Genomic DNA, 23,181 nt, shown 5'->3' on the forward strand with positions numbered 1-23,181 from the left:
GGGTTGGGTTGGATTGGGTTGAGTTGGATTGGGTTGGGTTGGGTTGGGTTGGGTTGGATTGGGTTGGGTTGGGTTGGATTGGATTGGGTTGGATTGGGTTGGGTTGGGTTGGATTGGGTTGGATTGGGTTGGGTTGGGTTGGATTGGGTTGGATTGGGTTGGGTTGGGTTAGATTGGGTTGGATTTGGTTGGGTTGAGTTAGATTGGGTTGGATTTGGTTGGGTTGAGTTGGATTGGGTTGGGTTGGGTTGGATTGGGTTAGGTTGGATTGGGTTGGGTTGGATTGGGTTGAGTTGGGTTGGGTTAGGTTGGATTGGATTGCATGGCAGAGGGATGTTCCAGTGCCAGTCCCCAGCCTCCTGCCCTGCCCTCTCACTGGGGCTGGCCTTATGTGTGATTTGCCAGGCAATGCCCCTCATGGGCAATTAAACTAAGAGTAGTTTTAATTGCTGCAGATCCCATTTGCACCGGTTTAGGGGGGGATCAAGGCAACAGAAGACACTGACCTAACCACGAGAGTTTTGCGAGCTTGTCAGAAAAGTCTCAACAGCCAAACCCAAGGTGTCCTGGGCCACCGCAGGGCCCGACCCAGCCAGGGCAGAAGGTACGCGTGTGCCTGTGTGGATGCACGAAGGAGTTTGCCAGGCAGAAATATAACACAAAAAGTGCGAGGACTGAACTGACACGGAAATCTCGGGGTTGTTAGCCACAACACCCCTCCGGGGTGGTGCAGAGCAGTTGTGCGGCCCCGGCGCTGCCCGGGGAGACACCAAGAGGATGCTCGAGCCGCTGCCGGGGGAGCAGAAAGCTCAGCTCAGCCAGATAAGAGCTGGTTTTGCCTATTTTATACCAGTGTGATAGGGAAAAATATCTAAACGCAAGATTAACAATTTCAATAACAAACCAAGCGAAGTTAAGGGCATTTGAAAAATGTTTTTACAACCTTTGGTTAACCTGCAGTAACAGCTGTTTGAGTGTGTATAAATAAGACTATTCTGTGGAGGAGGCAGGAAAAATTGGTTTTATTTTAAAGGACACTGTTTGGCTCCCGCGGTGCAGTGGCATCTGAGGAAATATTGTGTAGCGGCGACTGCGCGTCATGTTTAATACTCAGAAATGCAGCCATGGAGAGCAATACATTTGCTGGCTCCTGACAGCTGGAAAGCTGGGGTGTATTTTAAAAGCAGCTTCTCTCTCAGAAGGAAAATTTCGAGAGGGATGCGGATGAAAAAAACACCTTCCAAAGAGCCGGGATGCTTTCCGGGTGTGAGCTGCCTGGCCGAGGGTGCAAGGGTGACGGTTCAGGGGTGCTCGGGGTGCACGGAGGAGGCTCGGCGGGGGCTGCCCGGCTCTGCCCTGCCCGCGGGGCTGCAGTCGTGTCCCCAGCACAGCACCAAGGTGTCCCAGCTCTGCGTGGTGTCACCCACCTTCCCAGCACTGCAGGGACAGGGGCTGCCACCCGCCACAGCCCCAGGAAATCCATCCCCTGGAGTAACGGCCGTAAAATACAAATAATCCCCCATGCCCCTTTTGTTAGAAAAAATCATGGCCTGGCTTGGAACCAGAGACATTCTTTTCTCCACCTGAAAATAAAAGCGTCACGCTGCTCGCCACTTCAAACCCTGCCAGAAAGGACTCGGGAGTCCACTAAAGAGTGAGACTTTAAGCCCCGCCGTTAAGAATTACAAGAGATCCACTGGGCAGCGTGGAAATACAAGAAATACTACAATGCCAGTGCTAAAACCTAATGAGAAATGGAACAAGCTGAGACAGAAGCTTAACAAGAAATACTGGACAAGTCCCCCAAGAAAAACTACAGGCAGCAGCGGAGAGGAGCTGCCAGCCGGCTCTGCAGCTGTATTGATCAGGGCCGGAGAAATAAGAGGAGGCCTTTGGAAAGTAGATAAACAGGGAGATATACAGCGGCAGAGGTCCAGAACTGATGAAAACAGGAGAAAATGCAGCTTAAATCAAAGGGCAAATACACAGAAAGGGAAAAGGTAATAGGATTTGTGTTTATGGCTAAAGAGGAGAGTTGTGGGGAGGTGATGAGACACGGCGGTAATTGAAAAGAAATGGAAAATGGAGCTCAGTATAAATATTTTCTTGGGAGAAAGTGGGCTGAAAACTTGAAATAAGCCGTTATTAATATCAGTTCTAGCCTGAGTCTGGGAAGAATATGCAGGGAGGTGTGTGGGAGGGGGGTGTGGGCAAGGGATGGGGAGCGAAAGTAGGGGGTTAAGATGCAGAATGGCTTCTACTTGCCCCGGGGTGGCCCATCCTGAGCTGTGCCGTGGGTCAGGCGAGGGAGGTCTCCTCTGGCTGAGCAGGAGGATGAGGATCCCCCTTCCTCGCCTGCTCAAAAGCCGGTGGCAATGTCCCCCCACCGCAGCCTGCAGCATGCCTGTCCCCTCCTGCCTGCCCTGCGATGCTGCTGCGGTGTGGGGGGTTCTCCGCAGGGAGAGGGGCTGCGATGAGCTCCTGGGGCAGGGAGGGTGTAGGGCTGGATGGCGTGGGGCAAGGATGGCGTGGGGCCGGGCTGCGGGGTCTTCTGCCCTCCTTGGGGCAGGAGATGGGCATGCAGCGTGGTCCATGAACCCTCTGCCCGGGCAGGAGGACCATGCTGGCTCCGGGGACAGCACGGCATTAATCCCAAAGTCGTAAGGGTCCAGGGCTTGGGGTCGAGCGAAGGGTCCCTGTCCCTCCGAGCGAGGGGTCCGGGACCCACGGCATGGCTGTGTGGGGCTGAGGGACCGTGTGCTGCTGGCTGCTGCCTGCCTCCACCTCCCAGACTCCGGCGCCATAAAGCAGGGAGCCCATACACAAATTCTCCGCCTCCTGCCTACTAAATCTCGCCTGTCTCTGACTTGCTGCAAGACGCACTCACCAGCATGCAGAAAATATGTGCCGGGTGCGGGAATTTGCAGCCGCCTCACTCCCTCCGTCAGTGCCGGGCAGGGGTGGGAGGGTCCCACACTGGGAGGGACTGGGTGGGGGGCACTGGGCAGGGGGCTCAGCATCCTCATCCACCTTGCACACTGGGGTCTTTCCCAGGAGCTGCCTGCTGTCCCGGGGGGGTTGAGCCCCACTGGATGGGGGGGATCTGGGGCCAGATCTCCGCATCCCACCCTGCTGCAGCGGGTCTGGGTGCCTGCACAGAGCCCCGAGCCCCAGGCGGGGGGCTGGGGGGGCTCTGGGTGATGGAGGACCCCATGGCATCCCACCAGGTGCAGCCCATCTATCCCTCTCCCAGAGGGGGATTTTGGGGGAGGCTTCGCAGCCAACCCAGCCGGGGGGGGGGCTGTTGACAGGGAGGGATGCATCTCCCCCCATGCGCCCCTCGCAGCTCTCCAGCCGCTCCTCCGCGGTTGCCATGGCAATGAGGGAGGAAGGCTCCCCTTCGCCTCCCGTGATGCTCGGCGCCAGCATTCCTCCGCATGGCCATGGCCGCGCTGCCGGGCCACCGCTGAAATATTAATCAGAGCTAATTGCCAGGAAGCCACCCCCATCCTCCTTGCCGAGCGTGGCAGCTGCCGGCACAGGGTTGTCCCCAGCCCACGGCTTGCCCTCAATGGCACTGCGTCGTCCCCGGCAGCGTGAGGAGTCCTGGTGTCCCCAAACCTGGCCCGGAGCGGGGCCCTGCGGTGGCAGAGCATCATTTGGCAGGTCCCCTGCTCCTTCTAAATGCCACCAAACCTCTTCACACGGCGCGGGGGGAAAGCTGATATATTCCCCACATCTAAAAAAAAAAGTAATTAAATGGAAAGGTCGTTCTTATTTATTCTTTTGTTACGCAAGCCCCGAGCTATCAAATAGTCAAATTAAGTCTTGGAAGCATTTAATGAAGGCTTGGGACTGGAGGCAGGGGCTGGGGCTGCTCCGGGGCTGGGCAGATGCTGCAGAGACGGGCCCCGGGGCTGCCGGGCAGGGACGGGGCGGCAGCAGCACCGCAGCCCAACGCGTTACCCCGCGCAAGAGCGCAATATTCGCAGGGGAAGAATTTTTTTTAATAGGGCCCCATGGAGACATCAGAGCAATTTTCAAGGAGGCTTGAAGCCACCGGGAAGCTTATTAGATCCGTTCTGCAGAGTTAATTTGATGTTGGTAATCAGTGAGCAAGTTAAGCAGTTAAGGAGATAGTGGCTGCTGAATGGTTTGGCTGTTTAGCCTGCTTGTAAGCAGTGGTTACTAATGAGCGGTTCATGAATATGAATGAGAGATGATTACAGTGTGGAAAGGGCAGTCAGCAAACCATAAACTTAATTTTAATCTTTTTATTATCAAAGTCACGTTATTAATAATAGACTTTACATTAAGACCAAGCTTCATCAGCCAATTACTGCGCTCCCCTGCATCCTCCAGCAGCACTCAGCACCCGGCTCCGCGGGGTGGGGGGCGGGGGGCGAGGACGGGAACTGCCACACTCTGACATGCCCATCACCGGGGCATCTGGTCTCCTCCACCAGTGTGGGCTGGACCACCGGTGACCCTCCCCCACCCCCCTGCCCAGGGCTGATGCTCGTAGAGTGAGACCACCCTGTCCCCCCCGACATGGTGGCCCTGTCCCACCAGCCACCAGCATCCCGGTCACCGCCGCCACCACGGGGGTGGCACATCGCAACTGAGCACTGTCCCTCGCTCCCTGTAAAAGGACGGTCCTATTGTCTCTGTGTCTAATTAATTATAATTATTTTCTCATGGCACTATCAATACAGGCTGCTCGTGTAATGAGGCGGCAGTTCCTGTGTGAAATGCTGAAGCAAGGAATGTAGAACATGTTAAAAAATATTAATCTACAAATGAAAATGATTTTAATTGGATTCTGCCTTTGGGGTCGGGTCACTGTTACATTTTCAATCAGAGTTGTCCAGTCAGCAAAGCGGCTGCACAGCCCTTTCAAATGGAAACGGCGAGTGGCTCGCAGAGGTTAATAGGAATGTTGGAAAATAAATAGGTTATTGATTGATAATAACAATAAGCTGACTCCAGTCCTACCTTGGTGACCTTCCCTCACCCAACTTAGAGAAAACTCAGTTAGCATCTAATTATGGATCGCCTTACGGTCCCGCGTATTAATGAGCAGGCCAGGAGCCTGCTCTCGGCGGAGGGGAGATCCCGGAGCGTGGCCGGACGGAGCAGCCGCAGCCACTCTGAAGGCGTCGTGTCCCTTGGAGATGACACAGGGGACCCCACGGCATGGACCCAGCCTGTTCACCAGAAATCACCCGGATCCCTTCCCCTCCCTGCTGCACCCCTGCTGCCGGGGCCACCAGCATCCGCTGGGCTGGTGGGCACTGGGGGTTTGTGTAGTGAGCTTCTCCCTCGGGAACATCCGAGCTGATCTTTTACCAGCACTGATCACCGGGATGGCTCCATCAAGAGGCTTTTCCTTTATAAAGCATCCCTGCCTGCCGGGAAGGGGTGATCCTTGCCCGGCCGCGGCTGCCATCGGCGCAGCCACGGGGACACTTTGCTCCATGGGGGCGTTAAATATTTATCGTGGTACCCAACCAAGTGGCAGCCGCTGCCGTGTTCTGCAAAGGTGGCAGAAGAAAGGATGGCGGCTTTGCACGCGCGGAAGTTGGTAACTGATATTTTAATTGCTTCAAGACGTGCCAGGATCTCCTCGCCTTAAGCTTCAGCTTTACTCATTATTCCACATATGGCTTTTGGCTCTGTTTGCTGCAAGATATGAAATAGTCATAACCATCTGGGAAACAAGTGGATTCCAACCGGTTGGCACGGCTCTCGTGGAAGGAGGCTCTTCCTTGCCCGGATGCGAGCAGCCGCGCCAACAGCCCGGGGCAACAAGGCGCCCGCTTAAACCCTCCCCACCGGGAGATGCCATCGCTGCCCGCACAGCAGGGCACGGCAACGGGGTGATGCCTGTGGCTAACAACAGTTTTCCCATTTAAGGTGCATTCACCATACCTGTTTCCCTGCTTTCCAAGGGTATTTCCATGCAGACCCTCCCAGGACGGTGGCAGGGTGACCCGATGGTCCCAGGCACGGATCCCGGGGGTGCGGGAGCTCCCGGCAGTGCGCGGCTCGTGCAGGGTTTGCTCAGAAATGAGGTTTGGCCACGCAGGAGCCAGAGCATTAGCAGAAATGAATGTGCTTCCCCAGCTGGCACCACCGCAGCCCTGGGTGTAAACGCCATGAAAAGGCCCAGACACCCAAAATGGCCCTGAAACGGGTTTCATTTTGCACTGCCCACCTTTTTATCACTTTCCGAATATTAACCCGATGGAGTTGTGGGAATGAGAAGTGGCAAGAAATAAATTCAACCAGGAGATTCGCACAGTTTGGGACTGCACGCTTTTAATTAGTCTTACTTCCACCTTCCTAATGAGGTTAGGTCAAGAGGCCGCGTGTGCAGCCGCATTTCAATCCACACCGCGACAGGCCAAACACGGTCCCCCCGTGGTGGCCCTGCAAGCTGCTGGGGACAGCAAACACACGACGCTTCCCAGGATCGAGCTCCAGCACCTGCAGAAAACCTCACCAAGGGCCCGTGTGACGGGTGCATGGCACGGTGACAGCGCTGCCACGGCCAGCCACCTCCAGCACCCACATGGCTCCGTTTGTCTCCCGGAGTGAAAGCAGGGAGGGGAAAATGGAAAATTTATTTTTTTAATGTCGTTTTTGCAGATCTGGGAGCAGAGATACTAAAACTTCGTCACACCCACCTCCCCGGGGTCCCTCGGCAGCTCTACAGCTGGCACCGGGACCTTTGGGAAAGCCGGCGGTGCTCGGGGCTTTCACAATCCCGCTGGCAAAGCCCTTCCCTCGGGGACCCTTCGTGGCTCCCTGCCTGCGGTGGCAGAGGCGCCCGCGCCGCTCGCAGCCGCTCGCAGAAATGCCACCTATCAATTTCACAGAATCGCTTCGCAATTTGATGCAAATGAACAACATTTCTCTTGCTTGTACACATTTTCTGTCAACATGTGTTTGAGAGACTTGCTGTGACATGTCAAAATGCTGCTGCTTACTGGGGGGAAAATAAACACGGCGGTTTGGCTGCTGCCTTCCCGCACCACCGGGAACGCCCGGGGCAGGAGCCGTGGCAGCGGGGGCTCTCCAGCCTCCCTCCTAGGTGGGGGGCAGGCGAGCGCTGTGTCCCCACGCTCCGTGACAGTTTTGCCCCCGGTTGGAGCTGCCACCCTGTCCAAAAGGCCTCCTCCGCAGCTGCGGGGGCTCTGGGCTTTGCGGGATGCCGAGTGACACTGTCAGCTCCTGCGGGTCCCTCCTGTGCTCCCCTGCCCTGGGGAGGGTCCGGGCTGAGCCTGACCCCGCTGGGAGCAAGGCAGGGACACGCCAGGCCCGCTCACGCAGCCATTGCTGCACACAGGGGTTCGGGCTCACCCCGCTCCCTTGCCCCGTGTCTCCCTGTGCAGGGCAGGAGCTGCCAGTGGCTGCGGGGCAGCCGGGGTGGTTGCCCTCAGCCCCTTCTCCGGGGGGATTCGGGGTGCTCTGCAGCACCCAGGCATCGCTGGCACAGCCCAGCCCGGGGCTGCCCTGCGGGATGGGGGCCTGGGTCAGACCCTCTGCCCTCGCTTCTGCTGCTGGCTCCGGCGCAGGGCTGCGGGCAGGGTGCGGGGTGAGTGCAGCTGGAGTGTGGGCAGGGTGCAGGCAGGGTGCGGGCAGGGTGCGGGCAGGGTGTGGGAGGAGTGTGGAGGGGGTGCGGGCAGGGTGCGGGCAGGGTGTGGGAGGAGTGTGGAGGGGGTGCGGGCAGGGTGCGGGCAGGGTGCGGGCAGGGTGTGGGAGGAGTGTGGAGGGGGTGCGGGCAGGGTGCGGGCAGGGTGCGGGCAGGGCTTTCCTGGAGCACGAGCTCCACCTGCCGCCGCCCTCCCGGTCCGGGCCGGTACGGGCGGGTGTCCGGCGCCCCGCGGCCAGGGCCGGCAGCACCCTGCACTCCGGGCCGGTCCCCAGCATTCCCCGCACCCCGGAGAGGTGACCCCGCACGGGGGAGGCGTCCCCGCAGCCCCCGGGCGCTGCCCACCCCGGCGCCGCGCTGCCTGCGGCTGCCCTCCGCCCCCCCCCGCCACGGGACCCCGGGGACGTCCCCGCCCCGCGGTGTGTCCCGGAGCGAGCGGGGACCCCGGGCTGTCCCCTCCGCCGGCGCCGGCACCGCACCCTGCGCTGCCCGGGAGTGCTGCCTGCGCTGCCTGCGCTGCCTGCGCTGCATGATGTCACTTCTCCGCTCCAGAGCCATCCTCCGGCAGTGCCTGGGGAGGTGACACCCGTCCTTGCGCCCTCCCGCAGTGCCCTCCCCCGCCTGCCATGGGAGGGAGCCCCTTCCTCCCGCCGGGCACCCAGGGACCGTGGCATTTTTGTCCCCTCCCGCCCTGACGCCCCGTCGAGTGGCCCTGGCTGCTCAGCGGGGTGCCGAGATGGCCGTGGTGAGAACAGCCTGTCCTGCCCCCCCCCCCCCCCCACGCTGTGCCCCATGGCATGGTGCGCACGGGAGCTGGGGCACCCCCAGACCATCCTCCCCGTCTCCCCCCGCCTCCCTCGCCCCACAAAGACACCAGACTGCAGGCCGTTTGCACACTTGCCATTGTTCACAGCAGAGATTACAGGCAGTAGGGACATCCTGGGGGCTGTGGGGACGCGCAGGGCTCCGGCTCGCGCCACAGAGGCAGCCCCAGGAGCCCCTTCCCCAGGGCATCCTCACCCCGCGCCAGCGCTCAGCCCCGCTCCTGCGCCCAGCCCCACCACGGCCGTGCCCGCTCCCACCACACTGGGCGAGGGGCAGCAGCGGGGTCCCAGCAGAGCAGGAGCAGCCCTGGCCAGCTTGGGCTGGCATGCCCTGGGCAGGACGGTGTCCCCCAGGGCCGGGCACCATCCCTGGAGCTCTGCTCACGTCGCTGCTGGGGTGACACGGCCCCACACCTGCTGTCACTGCAGCTGGTAAAGGGGGATCTGCACATCCCGCTTGCGTTGCTGCCTTCCCTCTTCAGACAGCTCTGGGGACACCAGCAAAGGGGGGTGGACAGACAGACAGACCGACTCCTCTCCCAGCTGAGGGAAGTGGGGAGCAGGGGCAGGGAGCCCTGAGGTGCTGGGGCAGAGCAAAGGAGCAACCTGGCTCTTCCGTGAAGCCTCTCTTGCCCCCCAGTCCCGCTCTGTTCAGAAGGGGTGGCCCTGCAGGGGGGAGCAGCCATCTGGTGGGTGCTGGTGTCCTGTCCCCACCAAGGGGTCCGTAGGCAGCACTTGCTGCCTGTGCGGGGTTGCACTTGCCCGGTGCATCCTCTGGGCCACCTGCGTGACTCGTGGTCCCATTGGTGTCTCGTTGACCGGCCTGGGGAGGTCCCCCTGGGTGCGAGGCTGGCTGGAAGGCTGCTCTGGAGCTGAAAAGGGGGTCTGTGGGGGCAGCGAGGGCAGCCCCTCATGACAGGCAGGCTCCGACAACCCCTGCCCAGTGCTCATGGTGCTCCTGACCCGTGCAGGAGCCCTGACCCCGCCTGCCCCGATGGGCACCCACCTGCCCTGTGCCCAACCTGTCTTGTCCCCCTGACCCTTTCCCATCCCCATGCCTCTGCTTGACCCTCTGCCCCGAGCCTGCGGCAGGGCCCTGCCTCCCCCTTCAGTCAAAATGAGGAGCATCAGCCCAAAAATCCCCCCTGGTCCCAGCCGTGCAGAGGAAAGGGAGGTGCGTGGTTAGTGGGTTAAGGTGGGGGTCGAGCAGCCACAGAGCTGGGTGGGGAGGGCAGCCCCGTCAGTGAGAGAGCCCAGCGAGACCCCCCTGTCCTAGCTGAAGGGCCAGGCTGTGGTCGGTGCGGACCAGGGGTGCCAAGGGGAGGCGGGCAGCGGTGCTGCATGAACCCGGCCACCCGGGGCACCCGGCTCCAGCTCTGCCTTCCAGAGCAGGAGAGCTGCTGTCAGGTGAGACTGAAACCAGACAGTGACACTGGGTTATTGGGGAAGTCCTCATCACTGGGTTAGCGAGCACAAGCCAAAGCCACCAAGGACAAGAGGAAGAGAGAGCAGCTGGAGCTGGATGCTGGCTGGATCCATTCACCCCCTGGACAGAGCTGCCCCGACCCTTGAGCGAGGCAATCCCCCCAGGTCGCCCCAGGGCTGCATCCCCCCAGCAGCCACGGTCCGGGATGTCCTCAGGAGCCAGCACCCGTCCCGGCCAGCAGCATGGGGCCACCCTCCTCTCCTGGCACGGGGCTTGGGTTCTGCCCCGCGGGTCACCGCAGCACTGCTGCCGGTACAGCCAGCACTTAATGCTGACGGTGTCTTCACCCCAGATCACTGCCCTGCGTGCCAAACCCACACAGATGGGCCAGATCCTGGAGCCTTAACCCCGTCAGAATCCCTGTAGAGGCATGGGATGTTTATCTGCCTGACAGACGGACAGAAAGCAAAGCACAGGCTGCACCCCCCTGGCTCTGCCGGGCAGCAGGGCCACCATCCACCGCTCGCTGCCCACTCCTGCCCTTCCAGCTCGTGGCCGGGGGCGGGGGGGGACCCTGCAAGTACCAACCCCGTGGTTAGATGCAGCCCTCGGCGCCGTGCGGTTAGTCAGGACCACGCTGCCGGCAACGGCTTCCACATGCACCAGAGTCACAAGATAAACTGTGGAGAGACAAAAGGAGTGAAGAGAGGAGCCCGGGAGCGCCCTGCAGCCGCCCCGGCGCCCGCGTGCCGATGCGGGGAGCAGCACGAGACCATTCCCCATGACGGGTGAACTGCGGCCCCGGGAGAGCCCCGAGCTCGGGCTCTGGTGGGGCTCATAGCAATAGCGTCGCTTTTTGGCTCAAACTCTGCAAACCGGGTTTGCTGGACTTTTGTGGCCGCTACCGATTGTTATTAGCGGTTTCCACATTGTCCTGTTTCCACTCAGCCTCTTCTCTTCGTTTAGCCCCATGAAATTTCTTGGAAAACAGAAGGCCAATAGGGAAATTTTCAAAGCCCCCCCAGCCTGAGCGTCTTCCTTCCCATCGCACCGAATGGGAGACAAAGATGCTCAGCAGCGTTGAAAACTGGGCTGCTGCAAGTGAATAAGCAAGAGTCCAGGAGGCGGCCACTGTTCATTTGTCATGGCGAATGGCGTCCGAGAGTTAAAAGTGCAAAGAGTATTGGTTAGTAGCAATAGAGAAACAGGTCAGGAACGATTAGTACAGGCGGTTAGTGAGAGAAGCATGGCACAATCAGTCTGACTTAGAGGACATACATACTGGAAGAGAAATGAAGAGAAAAGCAGCAACGGTTAGTTTGTTTAATTCAGTTCAGGAATGTGTTAGTAACAGAGATCTACTGGCTTAAAAAGGAACTGAAAAGCTTCTGCTGATAAAACCGTTTTAGGCTCCTAGTCAGCAACAGACTCCACAGGCAGAGCCGGGGATGGCGAGGTGGGGAGAAACCCTCTCCTCGTGCGGGTTGTGGGGCAGGGGCTGCCCCACTGCCCCTCCTGCCCGCTGCGGGGGCTCAGACCGCCCGGCGCTGCCTGCGCAGCCCGTCACCGACGCAGCATCACCCGGCACTTACAAACCTACTTACCCAGCTTTTCCGTTCCCCTTTAAAGACTGTCCGCGGTTAGTGGGGGGGCGAGACAAGGCCGGTTAGTAGGGCATGCGCTGGAGCCGGTTAGTGGGTTAGTCCGTTCGCCAGGGGCTTCGGCAGCCCCTGGGCACCCCGTGCAGACGGGGGTCCCAGCGGGTTAGTAGGTTAATATGGGAGCGCAGCGGCAGCATGCAGAGCCGGTCCCGGTTAGCCCCCCCGCCGCCGGTGGAGGAGCACCCTCCCGGGGGTGGGTCTGCTCGGCTCCTGCGGAAGCAGCGGGGCTCCGGCTGGCCAGAGCAGGAGGCATTTTTGGGCTTTGCTACTGGGTCGAATTTGGGAAGGTGTTAGCGGAGGGCTTAGCCTGCGTAATGTAACCTGCTTTCCAAGTTAAATGCTTTGCGGGGGATCTGCCCTGTCGTCCGTGGGGGTGAGGTACCCACCCCCAGCAGCGTGTGCTCCCACTCAATACATGTTTCCCACCCCCCGTACTGGTGAAGAGGAGAGATGGGCTGCACAGAGGAGACAATCCCAGCAGTGCCGGACTGACTCGGCATTGCAAGGCTCCGGGGTAAGGGTGCGAAAGGAGCTGGAAGAAGCAGAGAGAGGGAAGGGGTGACGGCATCGCTGGCGGTGCCTGGAGCAAGGCTACGGGCAGCTCTGCAAGAGCAGGGCTTCTGCCGAGACAGTGACGGCGCCTCTGGGTTTCCACCGAGCTCCCACTGCCCATGGAGGGAGGAGGGGGTCCAGCAGGGAAAACCAGGGTATGGAGCAGAGGAAAGGTGCCTGACAGCTTATCCCCTCCCCGTCAGAAGCTGCCTCTCCCCAGCGCTGCCCGCAGGAGCGGGTGGCTGAGCGGTGCCGGTTGCCCAGGGGCGGCAGGAGCAGCAGCACCGTGCCCAAGATAAGGCTGGGAAGGGGCACCCAGGGCACCCTCTGCCCCGTGTTACCCTGGGTCACCTCCTCCTGCAGCGCTAGCTGCCTCTGGTCCCCAAGAGGATGCTCCTCCATTTTGGACTTCAAGCCTGCTGCAAGCCTGCCATGAGCTGTGTCTGTCCTCAGCCCCCAGCCCACCATACGCCCAGCCCTCCTGCCTGCTCGGAGAGGGCTGCTCAGCGAGGCAATGGTCACACACGCTTATGGGGCCACTGTCGGCCCCACACGGCCCCGCAGAGGCCATGCCACAGGCTTCTCGGGAGGAGGATGCACTGCCCATGTCCCTCCCTGTGCTCCAGGCTGCTCCACGAACCAGGTGTTTTCTCAAAGCAGAGTAGGGGCAGGGTCCTGCCGGGACGTGGCACCAGCAGTGCAGGGCACTTCCAGAGCAGAAAGTACTGGGACAGAGGGACAGACGGGCAGGATCAGTGGGACAACCAGGGTCCCTTTGGGCTCTGGGCCCCGTGTCTCCTTGAGGAGGTGGCACAGCTCCGCTCCCATCCCCTTCTCCCTCCTCCTACACTGCATTCAGTGAAGGGGACGGGTCTCATCCTGCCCGTTGCTGGGGAGGGCACATGGGGAGACCCATGCACTGGTTCTGGCTGGGATGGAGCAGCAGGAGGGAAGGGGACCCCAGCACCTCGTTGTAAAGCCGCGCGCACACGCAGACCCATGTCCTCAGGTGTCACCACCGCCGTCTCTTCGGCCGCGTCCCCTGCAGTGGCCGGGCTCATGGCTCTGGCCCATGGCAGCCGACACCAGGTTGCTCTGCTGTGGCTGGCCCGTCTCTGGCATCCGTGCGCGGGTGGCGATGGTGGCTCCTGAGCCCCGGCTCCCCTCCGGGCACGGCTGGTCTGGCCGGGCAGGAGCTGGGGCTGTGCCCTGGGGCTGGTGGCACTGGGGAGCAGAGATGCTGTGAGACCCTGGGCAGCGCAGTGGCTGCTCCCTCCCCACCACTGGGCATGAGTGGGGGACGCATCCTCTCATGGAAGTGACCCTGGGGACAGTGTGACACCACGGATCCAGCCAGAGCCCAAGGAGAGCCCATGAGGGGATGGGACCCCTGGGAGGAAGGCTGGCTCCCTGCTGCCCAGAGCCCTCCTGGGTCGCGAGGGGTGGGGGGAGCACGGGGCTGTCACTGTCCACGTCCACCACCCCAGGGGTCCTACCTGTGGTCACCGGCTACGCGAGTGCCATGCAATGTCCCCCCGTCCTGTCTGGCTGCTCCGCCGCAGAGGCCGCGCAGGGGACTGTGTGTGAACAGACCTCAGGTCAGTCATTAGCAGCTGCAAAAGAAAGCAACCAACGCAGCAAGGGAGAGCAACGCGGTGCCGCCGTCCCCGGCAGAGCTGAGCCGAGCCGGTGGGGGACGCGTGGTGCTGCTGGGAGCCTGGCAGGAGGCACAGGCAGGGCAGGGCAGGCAGGAACGCAGGCAGAGCCTCCCTCCGCTCCCCTACCACCCCTGCGGCTCCCCATCCCTGCAGGATTAAAGCCCCCAGGTGCCATCCTCTGCTCCGAACCCCACTGCTGCTGGCACTGCTCCTGGTCCCTGCAAGGCGGCTGGGTGCTGCCCAAAGCCGGGGGCAAAGGAAGGGGCCGGATCCCGTGGGATGGGGATGTAAGACCTCTGCAGGGGGAGATGCCTTGCCAGCGGCTGAGCCTGCCCCGTGCAACTTCTCCGTCCCATGCACTGGGCTGCCCGGGGGAGCAGGGACCAGCCCGGGCATCTTGGCATCTCCAGCAAAGTGACACCCCTGTCCTGGCGCTGCCTTGGGACAGCACGGCAATGACCAGCTGCCTCCTGCAGCGGGTGAGCCCCCTGCCCCACGGGTGCTCCCCCAAACCAGCCCTGCCCCTTGGCGCCTGGGTGCTCGCAGCAGCTTGTGTGGCTGCAGGCCACTGGTGCTGGGCTCTGCCGTGGGGCAGAGGCAGGCAGGGGGCAGCTGGGGGAGCAGGAGCCTTGGGGCAGCTCCAGCCCGCACTCCCCGTGGGGACCCCTCGCCCCCTGCGTGGGTCTGCTCGGCTGCCCACCTCTTGCTGTGGGGCACCCAGTGACGGAGGAAATGGCCCCTCTCCCTCCTGTGCCTGTCCCTTTGCAGGGGCCGGGAGGGAAAGCCGGAGCTGCCACCAGGGATGGGACACTGGGAAGGACCACACCAGAAGTGGCGGCAATGCCCCAAACTGTCCCTGTCTGCTGCTGGAAATCCCTGCACAGGGGCAGGGACTGTCTGCCTCTGCTGCCTCTGCCACTGCTGCCTCTGCCACCGCTGTCTCTGCCACCGCTGTCTCTGCCACTACCACTGCCACTGTCACTGTCACTGCCACTGTCGCTACCTCTGCCACTACCACTGCCACTGTCACTTACTGCCTCTGCCACTGCCTCTGCCGTCTCTGCCACTGCTACTGTCACTGCCTCTGCCACTGCCATCTCTGCCACTGCCTCTGCCACTGCCTCTCCTGTCACTGCCTGTGCCACTGCCACTGTCACTGCCTCTGCTGTTTCTGCCCCTGCCTCTGCCACTGCCACTGCTACCGCCACTGCTACTGTCACCGCCTCCGCCGTCTCTGCCATTGCCCCTGCCAGTGCCTCTGACACTGCTTCCACTGCCACTGCCGCCCCTGCCCTGTGGTTACACTGGGTCACTTGGATCCTGCGTGTGCCGCAGGCGCTGGCCGTAGGGAGCGGCCGTCGGTCCCCGCCATGCTGCGGTGGGTGCCGCTCCACCACCTCCGCGGGGCTGTGGGCACACGCGGCCGGCGCCAGCCTGCGCTGCCCGCCCTCCTCCTGCCCTGCCCGCCTGGAAAAGCCACAATGGCAGCTGGTCCCGGGGGAGCCGGGCCGTGATGACTCTGCAGTTCAGCTGCGGAGCCGCTGTTGCTCCCCGCGGCTCATTGTCTCCGCACTTGCCGGCAGTTCTCCCGTGGGGACAGCATGTCCAGGCAGCATTTGCAAACCAGCTGCCGTGGGGCCGGGCTGTGGGAGCCGGGCTCGGGCTCAGCGGGGGGGATTGGGCAGAGGAGATGCCGTCGAGCATCTGGCAAATGGATTCCCTGCCTGGATCCGAGCAGGAGGTGCCTATGGTGGGGCAGGCGGGATGTGTTTGCGCGGGATGACCGCGGCAGGACGGCCTCTCTCTTGCTCAGCAATGAAGACAGCGGGGAGAAAACCCTCTCATCCCTGCCAGCACTGCCCATCCCTCGCTGCCACCCGGCAGAGCCCAGGCTCTGGTGCTGCCGCAGCGGTGCCGGCGCTGCCTCCCTTTGTCTGCAGCTCTCGGGGGCTGGGCAGCCCTGGGAGAAGGTGGGGGGGACACAAAGGCTCCCTCGAAAAGCCAGAAGCAACTGAAAATCTGATTATTTCTGGGCTCCTCCTGGCTCCCCAGGGTAGGATATACTCGCAACACACAAAAGGCGGTGAGACAATGAGGGAGAGAAAATGGCTCCCCAAAAGGAGCCCAGGGAGCATCTGTCAGGTTAACTCTTTGCAGGGGGGAGGGCTGTGCTGAAGCGCCCTGGGGGGATGCTGGCCCCAGCCTCTTCTCTAACCCCCTACCTAAGATCACCAGGTTTAGGAGAAAATGGTGGTTTCAAGACAAAGAAGTAACCCAGCATTTTGGCTACATTTCCTTCCAGGAGCATTGAAAATCAGGCAAGAATCCATTTACCTGTCTCGAGCCCTATTCTTGATGAGGTTTCTGAAAAAAAGATACAAACAAGTGGTGCATCAGTTAATCTTAATTTTGGTACGGGGGCTGCAGACAGTGCCCAGCTGCCCGGGTGCCGCCATCCGGACCGGGCATCGCCCCGTTGGGCCGGGTCTGCGTCCGGGAACGCGCTGTGGATGCGGCTGCTGCTCCTGCTCCTAACAAAGGGAGCGGGGCCCAGGCTGCCCCCAGCCTGGTGCCCCTTGGGAGAAGTTGGCGGCTCTGCCATCGCCTGTGGGTTCGTGTGAGAATTACTTATAACCAGGGAATAAGAATATGGGGGGGGGGGGGGCAGCATTTTTTATTTTTTTTTTTTTTTTGGAGACCGAGCGGATGGAGCAGCAGCGCCCGGAGGCCCCCGCTGCCTCCCGGGAGCGATGCCCGCGGGACCAGCCATGTCCCGGGGGCAGCATCTCTCCCTGCTCCTGTCCCTGCATCACTCCCCGAGGTGGAGGGCAGCCCCCGGCGCTCCGCCTTGACGCCCCTGCGCCCCAAGACAAACCCCCCACACACACACCTCCCCAGCGCCTGGAGAGGAGCCACATTCCCGTCCGGAAAATAGCAGAGAGAAACGTAAGGGCGGTTTTACCTGATTTCCAGGGGAGGGCTGGGCTCGGGGGTCGCCGGGCTCCGCACGCTCCTGGCCGCGGTGCAGCTTCTTTGTGCTGGAGCTTTCCAGAGAGCATCCCTGAGGAAGAGATTGCCATGCAAACTCCTCCTCCCCGCAGCCCCCGCCGGGCCCGCCCGGCCCTACCTACGGCGCAGGAGGATGCTGCAACTCCCATTAAATTTTAATGCTGGAAATGCGGCCGAATCACCTTCCCCCCCCGCCCCCGCCCGCGGCCCCGCACGGCTCCCTGCTGCGGCAGACCCCCCGGGGGACACCCACCCATCTGCAGCCGGGCCACGGCCCCCGCCGCAAAGGCCACCGTCACCCCCCTCTGCCCAGGACACTGGCCCACCGCGGTGGCATGGGCTCCCCACGGCCATTTGGGATGGCGCGGGCACTCCATACCCATGGGGGGTGGCACAAGGGGACGTGGGGTGAGGGACACAAACCACTTGGGGACATGGCGCGCAGGATCCGGCCACGCTCAGTGGGATGGCAGGGAGACCAGCCCAGCCTGGGGACACATCCTTGGCCGCGGTGCCAGGACACGCAGGGGTCCGGGAGTGCCGCAGCCCTGCCCGGCTGGGCACAGCCAGGCACACCCCCATCACGGGGGCCACAGGGCTGTGACGGCCCCTCCGCAGTGCTTTGCAGCTGCTGGGCTCTTGCATTGTTCTCCAGGTCCCCACCAGGTCCCCGGGGACCCACCAGTCCCGCTGCCAGCTGCCCGCCGTGCCTGGCTGTGTGCTGGCCCCGCTCCCAGTCGGCCACGTCACCCCGGGGCTCTGGGACTGGGCAGGGGCAGGGTGGGCTGGCCAGGATGGGGCTTCCCACCAGATGTGGCCATGGAGGGGCCAGGAAGCTCCGCTCCTCCACGGCTCACTGACTGGCAGCCCCAGACGGGTTTGCCCTGGGGCGGCAGGAGGGTTTCACTCAGCCCATCCCCAAACCTTTTGTTTCTTCTTCTATTCTGAATTTTTAATTATGATTTCCTGCAGAGAGAATCCCTTCCTGGGCAGCATTGTCTCCAATGGTGGTCCTTCTGCTGCAAATGTCAGGAGTGGGGTATTTTCATCACGTCAAACCTTTTCTCCAGAGCCCTTCTGAAATGAGAAATTTTTCCAAACCAGCCTTTCCCTGCCACATTTTCAACTTCAGTTAAAGGCTGCTCTCTCATGAGCTGAAGAAGGTGGTTTATCAGCAGCATCCGATGGCTTCTCGCTTCCCCAGGTATCCTGCAGCAGCAGCCCAGGGCCATGCGAGGAGGAGCAGGCGCTGCCTGTGCCCACTGCGCTGCTGGGGCAAAGACGGAGCCACCAGCCTACGGTGTCACCTCGCTGTCCCAGGGCCAGCACATGGTGTGGCCTGGTCCTCCGCACCGCTGCGGGCAGAGGGGCTCACCCGCCTCTGCCCTGGGTTGCCCGCTCCACGCCGGGCACGAGGGGTGCTGCAAGCTGGGGTGGGTGCTGGGGTGCGTGCGTGGGTACAGGGGGGTGCGTGGGCGCAGGGATGGCTGCAGGGGTGCGCAGGGGTGCGGGGATGGCTGCAGAGTGCACAGCTGCAGCTTGCTGGATCCTGCAGCTCCTTCCAGCTCCCGAGCAAGGCTGAGGCTCAGCAGCGGCCGCACGGTGTCCTCCTCAGCCTTGCTGGAGATGCAGCGCAGCTGCCAGCAGGTATCGGCAGAGCGGATGGGGTCTGCAGGGATGTGTGGGTCCTGCGGGGATGTGTGGGTCCTGCAGAGCCCCGGAGCCGGCAGCCGGGCTGGTGCAGGGACAGGACAGACACGGTCCTCGCCGGCGGGATGTGCAGCGCTGTGCAAGGGCTGCACTGCTGCTCCCGCTGGCTCAGCGCCCGGCTCCTCACCGCTGCACTGGGCCTGACCACTGTGCCCTGGCCCCGCAGCTCCTCAGGGGGCTGGCAGTGGGGCCGAGGGCAGGCCATTGCACAGCATTGCATCTCCGTATATGAGCCAAGCAGGGGCTTCGCCTGCCTGTGACAGGGACATGTGGATGCCTGTGCTGGCTGCAGGGGCAGAAAAGGGTGGTTGTTCCCGCTCACCCCATCCCTGCCCCTGCAGAGCCCCCATTCTGCATTCAGGCATGGCGTCACTCCCAGCCACGCACCCCCATGGCGTCCCCTCCCCAACTGCCAGCGTGCCGCCTTGGACAACTGAGCCTTTATTGAGCTTTGCCCCCGCCGCCTGCAGGAGAGACGGTGCCCAGGGCACACAGCCGGCGGCACAGTGGCTCCAGCACCGGCGGTCATTGCTGGACCCTGCGGATGGACTGGACCTGGCCCGTCTGCGCGTGGGAGCCCCACTCCCGCACGTGCTTGTACTCGCCCGCGTGGCTGTCACTCTCCAGGAGGTACTGGAAGCCCCGGTACCCCGGGTACTGGGAGCAGACCCACCTGTGGCAGAGCAGAGAGCGGCGGCGGCTCAGGGCTGGCAGCACCATGAAGCACCCCGCGCCGCAGGCAGGGTGCCGGCAGCTGCCAGAGCATCCTCAGCTCCGGTGCGTGCCCCCGGTGCTGGGTCCTGGCAGGATGCAAGGCCACGGGGTACTCACGCGCCGGAGCGGACGAGGAAGGAGCCCACAGCGCTGCTGTCCCAGCCCAGGGCAGGCAGCGAGGGGCAGTCGTCGCTCAGTTCCGCCCGCTTGCCCTGGAAGTTCTCCTGCTCGAAGAGCATCAGCCTGCTGCGCCCGTGGTCCTGCCACCAAGAGGAGCATGGCATCGGCATGGCTGCCCTGCCTGGCCCCCCAGCCAGCGGCTGGTGGTGGGCTCCAGGGGCCAGCCCCAAGGTGGGGAGCTGGGGAGGGGGCACTCACAGCGCAGGCGATGGGGCGGAAGGAGCACATCCTCTCCACGTGGTAGGCGTTGCTGCCGCTCCACGCCTCCCAGCACGGGTACTCGCCACGCTCCAGCACAAACTGCTGCCCCTGGAAGCCACAGTGCTCGAAGCCTGCCCACCTGCCGGGGGCGGGAGGGGGGTGAGACCCCCACGGCACCCACCACCCCGCTAACACAGAGCCCGCTGCGCCCCACGGGGACGAGGCTGTAACCCATTGGAGGCAGCCCCATGGCTCAGGTGGCAAAAGGCACTGAAGACCTCCATTCTCCAACCCCCCTCCATCCGTGGGGTCCCACAGCACCATGGGGTGGCAGCCCCCTGTGACCCCCACTCACGCCCCGCTCTCGATCTTGCAGGAGCGGACGGTGCTGAAGCCGTGCTCCGGGGTGCTGTAGCAGTCGGTGGTGAACTCGTGCTTCTTGCCCTGGAAGAAAGCCTCATCCCACACCACGATCTGGGGAGGATGGAGCAGGTCAGGGGGCTCTGTGGGTGCAGAGGCCCCAAGCAGAGACTGCAGCCCCATGCCCAGGTGTTCATGGGGCTCAAGCTGCGTCGATGGTCCTCCCCAGGCTCTGTACCTTCCAGAGGCTGGAGGATCTCCTGCAGCGGTGGGTCATGGTGGCTCTGCCAGGGCACAAGGGAAAAGGACCGTTAAACCTGCCCCAGGGCTGGTGCATCGCTGGTCCCTGCAAGCCTGGCCTCGCCGCCGTAGCCTGGCCAGACCCACCAACCCTGCGCTGGGGGCCTGGCCTTTTCCTGGGACTCCCGCATCCCGGGACGGGGCTTCAGGCCATGCGTTGCGTGGCCAGTGCAGGCAGATGGAGGCAGGAGCCCGCGGCCTCCTGCTCCGCTCTGCAGGGCTCGCTCCAGCCTCTGCCCGGGTGACTTGGGAGCCTGTGCGTGTCCCTTCACCGGCGGGGTGGGAGGCAGTGATGGGGTGGCACCACGCCGCAGTAGGTGCAGAGCACGGGCCAGGGCTCTCCCAGCCCGCCCAGGGCTGCCATCCAGGCCATGCGGAAGCCGTGGCCCTGGCAGCCGTCCTGGCAGCACGGCACAGTCCCGCAGCGGGGTGAGCACGCTGCCTGCCCATGGGGCTGCCCGTGCCCAGCCAGGCTCTTCCTCCCGCAGGCACATCCCTGAGCCAAAGCCCCTGTGCAGGCAGCCCCGGTGCAGGGTCCCACTGTGGGTCCCCAGGCGCGCTCACAGAAGCCCTGCAGAGGTGGCCGCGTGCCCACGCTGAGCAGCAGCACCCTGCCCCCTGATCCCTGCCACCGTTCCCCCGCGCCGAGGCGTGTGACGGCAGAGCAGAGCCGCAGCCCATCCCCGGCGGCTGCCCTCTGCTCGTTCCCCAGCTGCAGAGCCCCGCAGCCCCCAGCCACGTCATGCCAGCAGCTTCGGATTCTCCTCCATTCTCCTCCTCCGCTCCCAGGACCGGGCCATCGCGGGGCAGGGGCAGCTGCCACCAGGGTCCCACGCTTACCTGGGGTGAGGCGCTGGTGCCCGAGGAGGTGACATGTCCAGCAGCCCTCTGGCTGGGTTTTTATAGCCTCCAGATAGAGACAGAGCCCAGGAGAGCATTACTGAAACCCCTAACTCAGCACATGGCAGGGAGGAGGGACCGGGCAGAACAAAGGCGACGCTGCAGAGAAGCTGATGAGCTGGGACGTCGCAACTCCTGCTCCCCCAGCCCACCGGGCATGGGCTCTGAGCCCCGGCACCGCAGCTCCGGAGCCGGAGCATCGCCCCTGGGGTCTGCCGGGGCAGCAGGTTGAACACACAGCAACCACAGAGCACGGTAACAAGCGGGTACTGGGGGCACAGGAAAGCAAGAGGCAGGTTTGCAAAGGCATTAGAGGGACTAAAGATGCAGATCAAGACTTCGGGAGTGCCGCGGCCGCCTCCTGCCTGTGCGCACAGGGACCTGGAAAGAGCCCGCTGCATCCACATTTTGGATATCTAAATACCTTCAAGGTTTGCTCACGGTGACACCACCACCCCTACAAAATCATTCCGGGGTCGTGCTGGGAGCGTGCAGGGCTCCCAGGGCTGGGCACCTTGCAGAGGGACCCCCACAGCCTGCCATGGGAGGGGGCAGCAGTGGGGCAGCAGCGATAGGAGGCTGCTGGCCTGGGAGGCAAAACCCATGTGTCCAGGTCGTGCTGCGTTTTGGGACAGCATTTGCCAGCAAACTGCTGGAGCATCCTCCTTTGTGCAGCCCTGGGCACCGCGGGGGGAGGCAGAGCAGGATAACACAGCAGCCAAGGGGGGCTCACATCCAAGGGGCTGCTCCTGGCCACAGTGGGGCTGCGCTGGCCGTCCCCGACATCTGCAGCCCCCAGCACATGTGTGTTTGGCACAAGTTGCCTCTCGCTGTGGCCTGAGCTAAACTTGGCTTGCTGCCGGCCACCAACGCGGTGATGACAGCTTGGTCACTCTCCACGACACGTCCCAGCACCGGGACGCGGTCGTGCGGAGCCCGGGCTGTGGCTGGGTGCACCCGTGGTGCCGCTCAGCGCCGGGCAGGGGACACGGCAGCGGGAGCTGCGCGTGCAGCAGGGCTCACCGGGGCAGAACAAACCCCTCGCGCTGGGCATGTGCCCATGCCTCTGCCTGCCAGGGCTGAGCTGGGTCGGCTCCGGCCATCTGCATGGGGGGGACGCTTGGGCAGCTCTTTGCTGTGTTTGAGCTCAGCGTCACACGTGTCCCTCCGCGCCGGGGCGGGACGGTGCCGTGAGGGGACAGCGCGGGACAGGACGGTGCAGCGAGGGGCTTTCCAAAGCGCCTGCAGCCGGCTGCGGGGACGCTCAGTGGGGAGGGCAGAGATTTTGTGTCCGGGGGGGGGCTCAAGAACGGCCAAGGACAGATCCCTGCTGTCAACCCTTCCACAGCACCGTCTCAGGGAAAATCACCAGGCTGCCGAGCCCTCGGAGTAATGGCCAAAGCAGCGGGGAGCAGCCGTCGGGAGCAGAGGTCCGTCCCTCCGAGCCCCGTTTTCCAATGCCCAAGTCCAAAGGTGCTGGGAGTCGGGAGGGAAAGCAGAGGCAGGAGCAGGGGTGAGTGAGACCTGCCGATTAACAGATGAGGCAGAGCGGTTAAAAAACCCACCCCGGCTCCCAGAGGAAGAGAACGCAGCTTAAAATAGCAATCTGTCGAAAAAACATGAAAATTAATGTAAATTGAAAGCCATAAAAGCTGCCCAGTGTCGAGGTGAGAGACTGCGGGGAGCACCCAGGGGAAACGGGGCAGCAGCACCCGCACCAGCCGTGCCTGCGGGCACGGCACAGCCTGCCACAACACTGCGAGGAAAGAAGGAGGAATCGATAAATGCTTTTTGTTTGGGATTTTGGGCAATAGCCCAGAGGGTGCAGCCGGATCCCACTTCTGCCAGTTCGCGTTGGAGGGGAACGAAAGAGGACAGTGAAACGGAGGGCTCTGAGCTTTCTGAACGCGCAGCGCTGGGTGATTTACTGCTGCCAGCAATGAAGAGCCAGCCCAGGTGCTGGATGCTGCGGGAAGATGGGAGCATTGGAAAGATCAGGAGGAAAGGAGTGTGTAGGTATATACACAAT

The 23,181-nt window shown here is 62.7% G+C and overlaps 2 protein-coding genes across 4 annotated transcripts; both read right to left on the reverse strand.

The window, feature by feature from the left end:
- Positions 1 to 8,547: 8,547 nt before the first annotated feature.
- LOC134522907 (collagen, type I, alpha 1b-like) lies at positions 8,548 to 16,895 on the reverse strand. Of its 2 annotated transcripts, none has more exons than XM_063351169.1 (3): positions 16,741 to 16,895; positions 13,617 to 16,142; positions 8,548 to 13,344 (listed from the first exon to the last, which is right to left on the reverse strand). In XM_063351169.1, exon 2 carries the CDS (start codon positions 15,017 to 15,019, stop codon positions 13,934 to 13,936), a length of 1,086 nt encoding a protein of 361 aa, XP_063207239.1. In that variant the 5' UTR covers positions 15,020 to 16,142; positions 16,741 to 16,895; the 3' UTR covers positions 8,548 to 13,344; positions 13,617 to 13,933. The 2 variants fall into 2 exon arrangements, with proteins under 2 accessions (XP_063207239.1, XP_063207240.1); XM_063351170.1 differs by lacking the exon at positions 16,741 to 16,895 and having other exon boundaries at positions 13,617 to 14,718; positions 14,782 to 16,734.
- A 2,127-nt stretch (positions 16,896 to 19,022) lies between these two features.
- CRYBA4 (crystallin beta A4) lies at positions 19,023 to 20,296 on the reverse strand. 2 transcript variants are annotated; one of them, XM_063350838.1, is made up of 5 exons: positions 20,191 to 20,229; positions 19,948 to 20,066; positions 19,590 to 19,731; positions 19,329 to 19,471; positions 19,023 to 19,170 (listed from the first exon to the last, which is right to left on the reverse strand). In XM_063350838.1, the coding sequence occupies exons 1-5, from the start codon at positions 20,227 to 20,229 to the stop codon at positions 19,023 to 19,025; spliced, it is 591 nt and encodes a 196-aa protein (XP_063206908.1). The 2 variants fall into 2 exon arrangements, with proteins under 2 accessions (XP_063206908.1, XP_063206907.1); XM_063350837.1 differs by having other exon boundaries at positions 19,948 to 20,296.
- Positions 20,297 to 23,181: the final 2,885 nt, after the last annotated feature.

Source organism: Chroicocephalus ridibundus, chromosome 13 (assembly GCF_963924245.1).
Source record: "Chroicocephalus ridibundus chromosome 13, bChrRid1.1, whole genome shotgun sequence".
Taxonomy (NCBI): Eukaryota; Metazoa; Chordata; class Aves; order Charadriiformes; family Laridae; genus Chroicocephalus; species Chroicocephalus ridibundus.

Excerpts from the sequence above, each read along its gene's own strand:
- LOC134522907 (XM_063351169.1), bottom strand. The coding sequence starts at position 15,019 with ATGGCAGAGACGGCGGAGGCGGTGACAGTAGCAGTGGCGGTAGCAGTG.
- CRYBA4 (XM_063350837.1), bottom strand. The coding sequence starts at position 20,135 with ATGGGGCTGCAGTCTCTGCTTGGGGCCTCTGCACCCACAGAGCCCCCT. Across the intron at positions 19,732-19,947 it reads TGCAAGATCGAGAGCGGGGC|GTGGGCAGGCTTCGAGCACT; the intron begins GTGAGTGGGGGT and ends CGCCCCCGGCAG. Across the intron at positions 19,472-19,589 it reads TCCGCCCCATCGCCTGCGCT|GACCACGGGCGCAGCAGGCT; the intron begins GTGAGTGCCCCC and ends TCTTGGTGGCAG.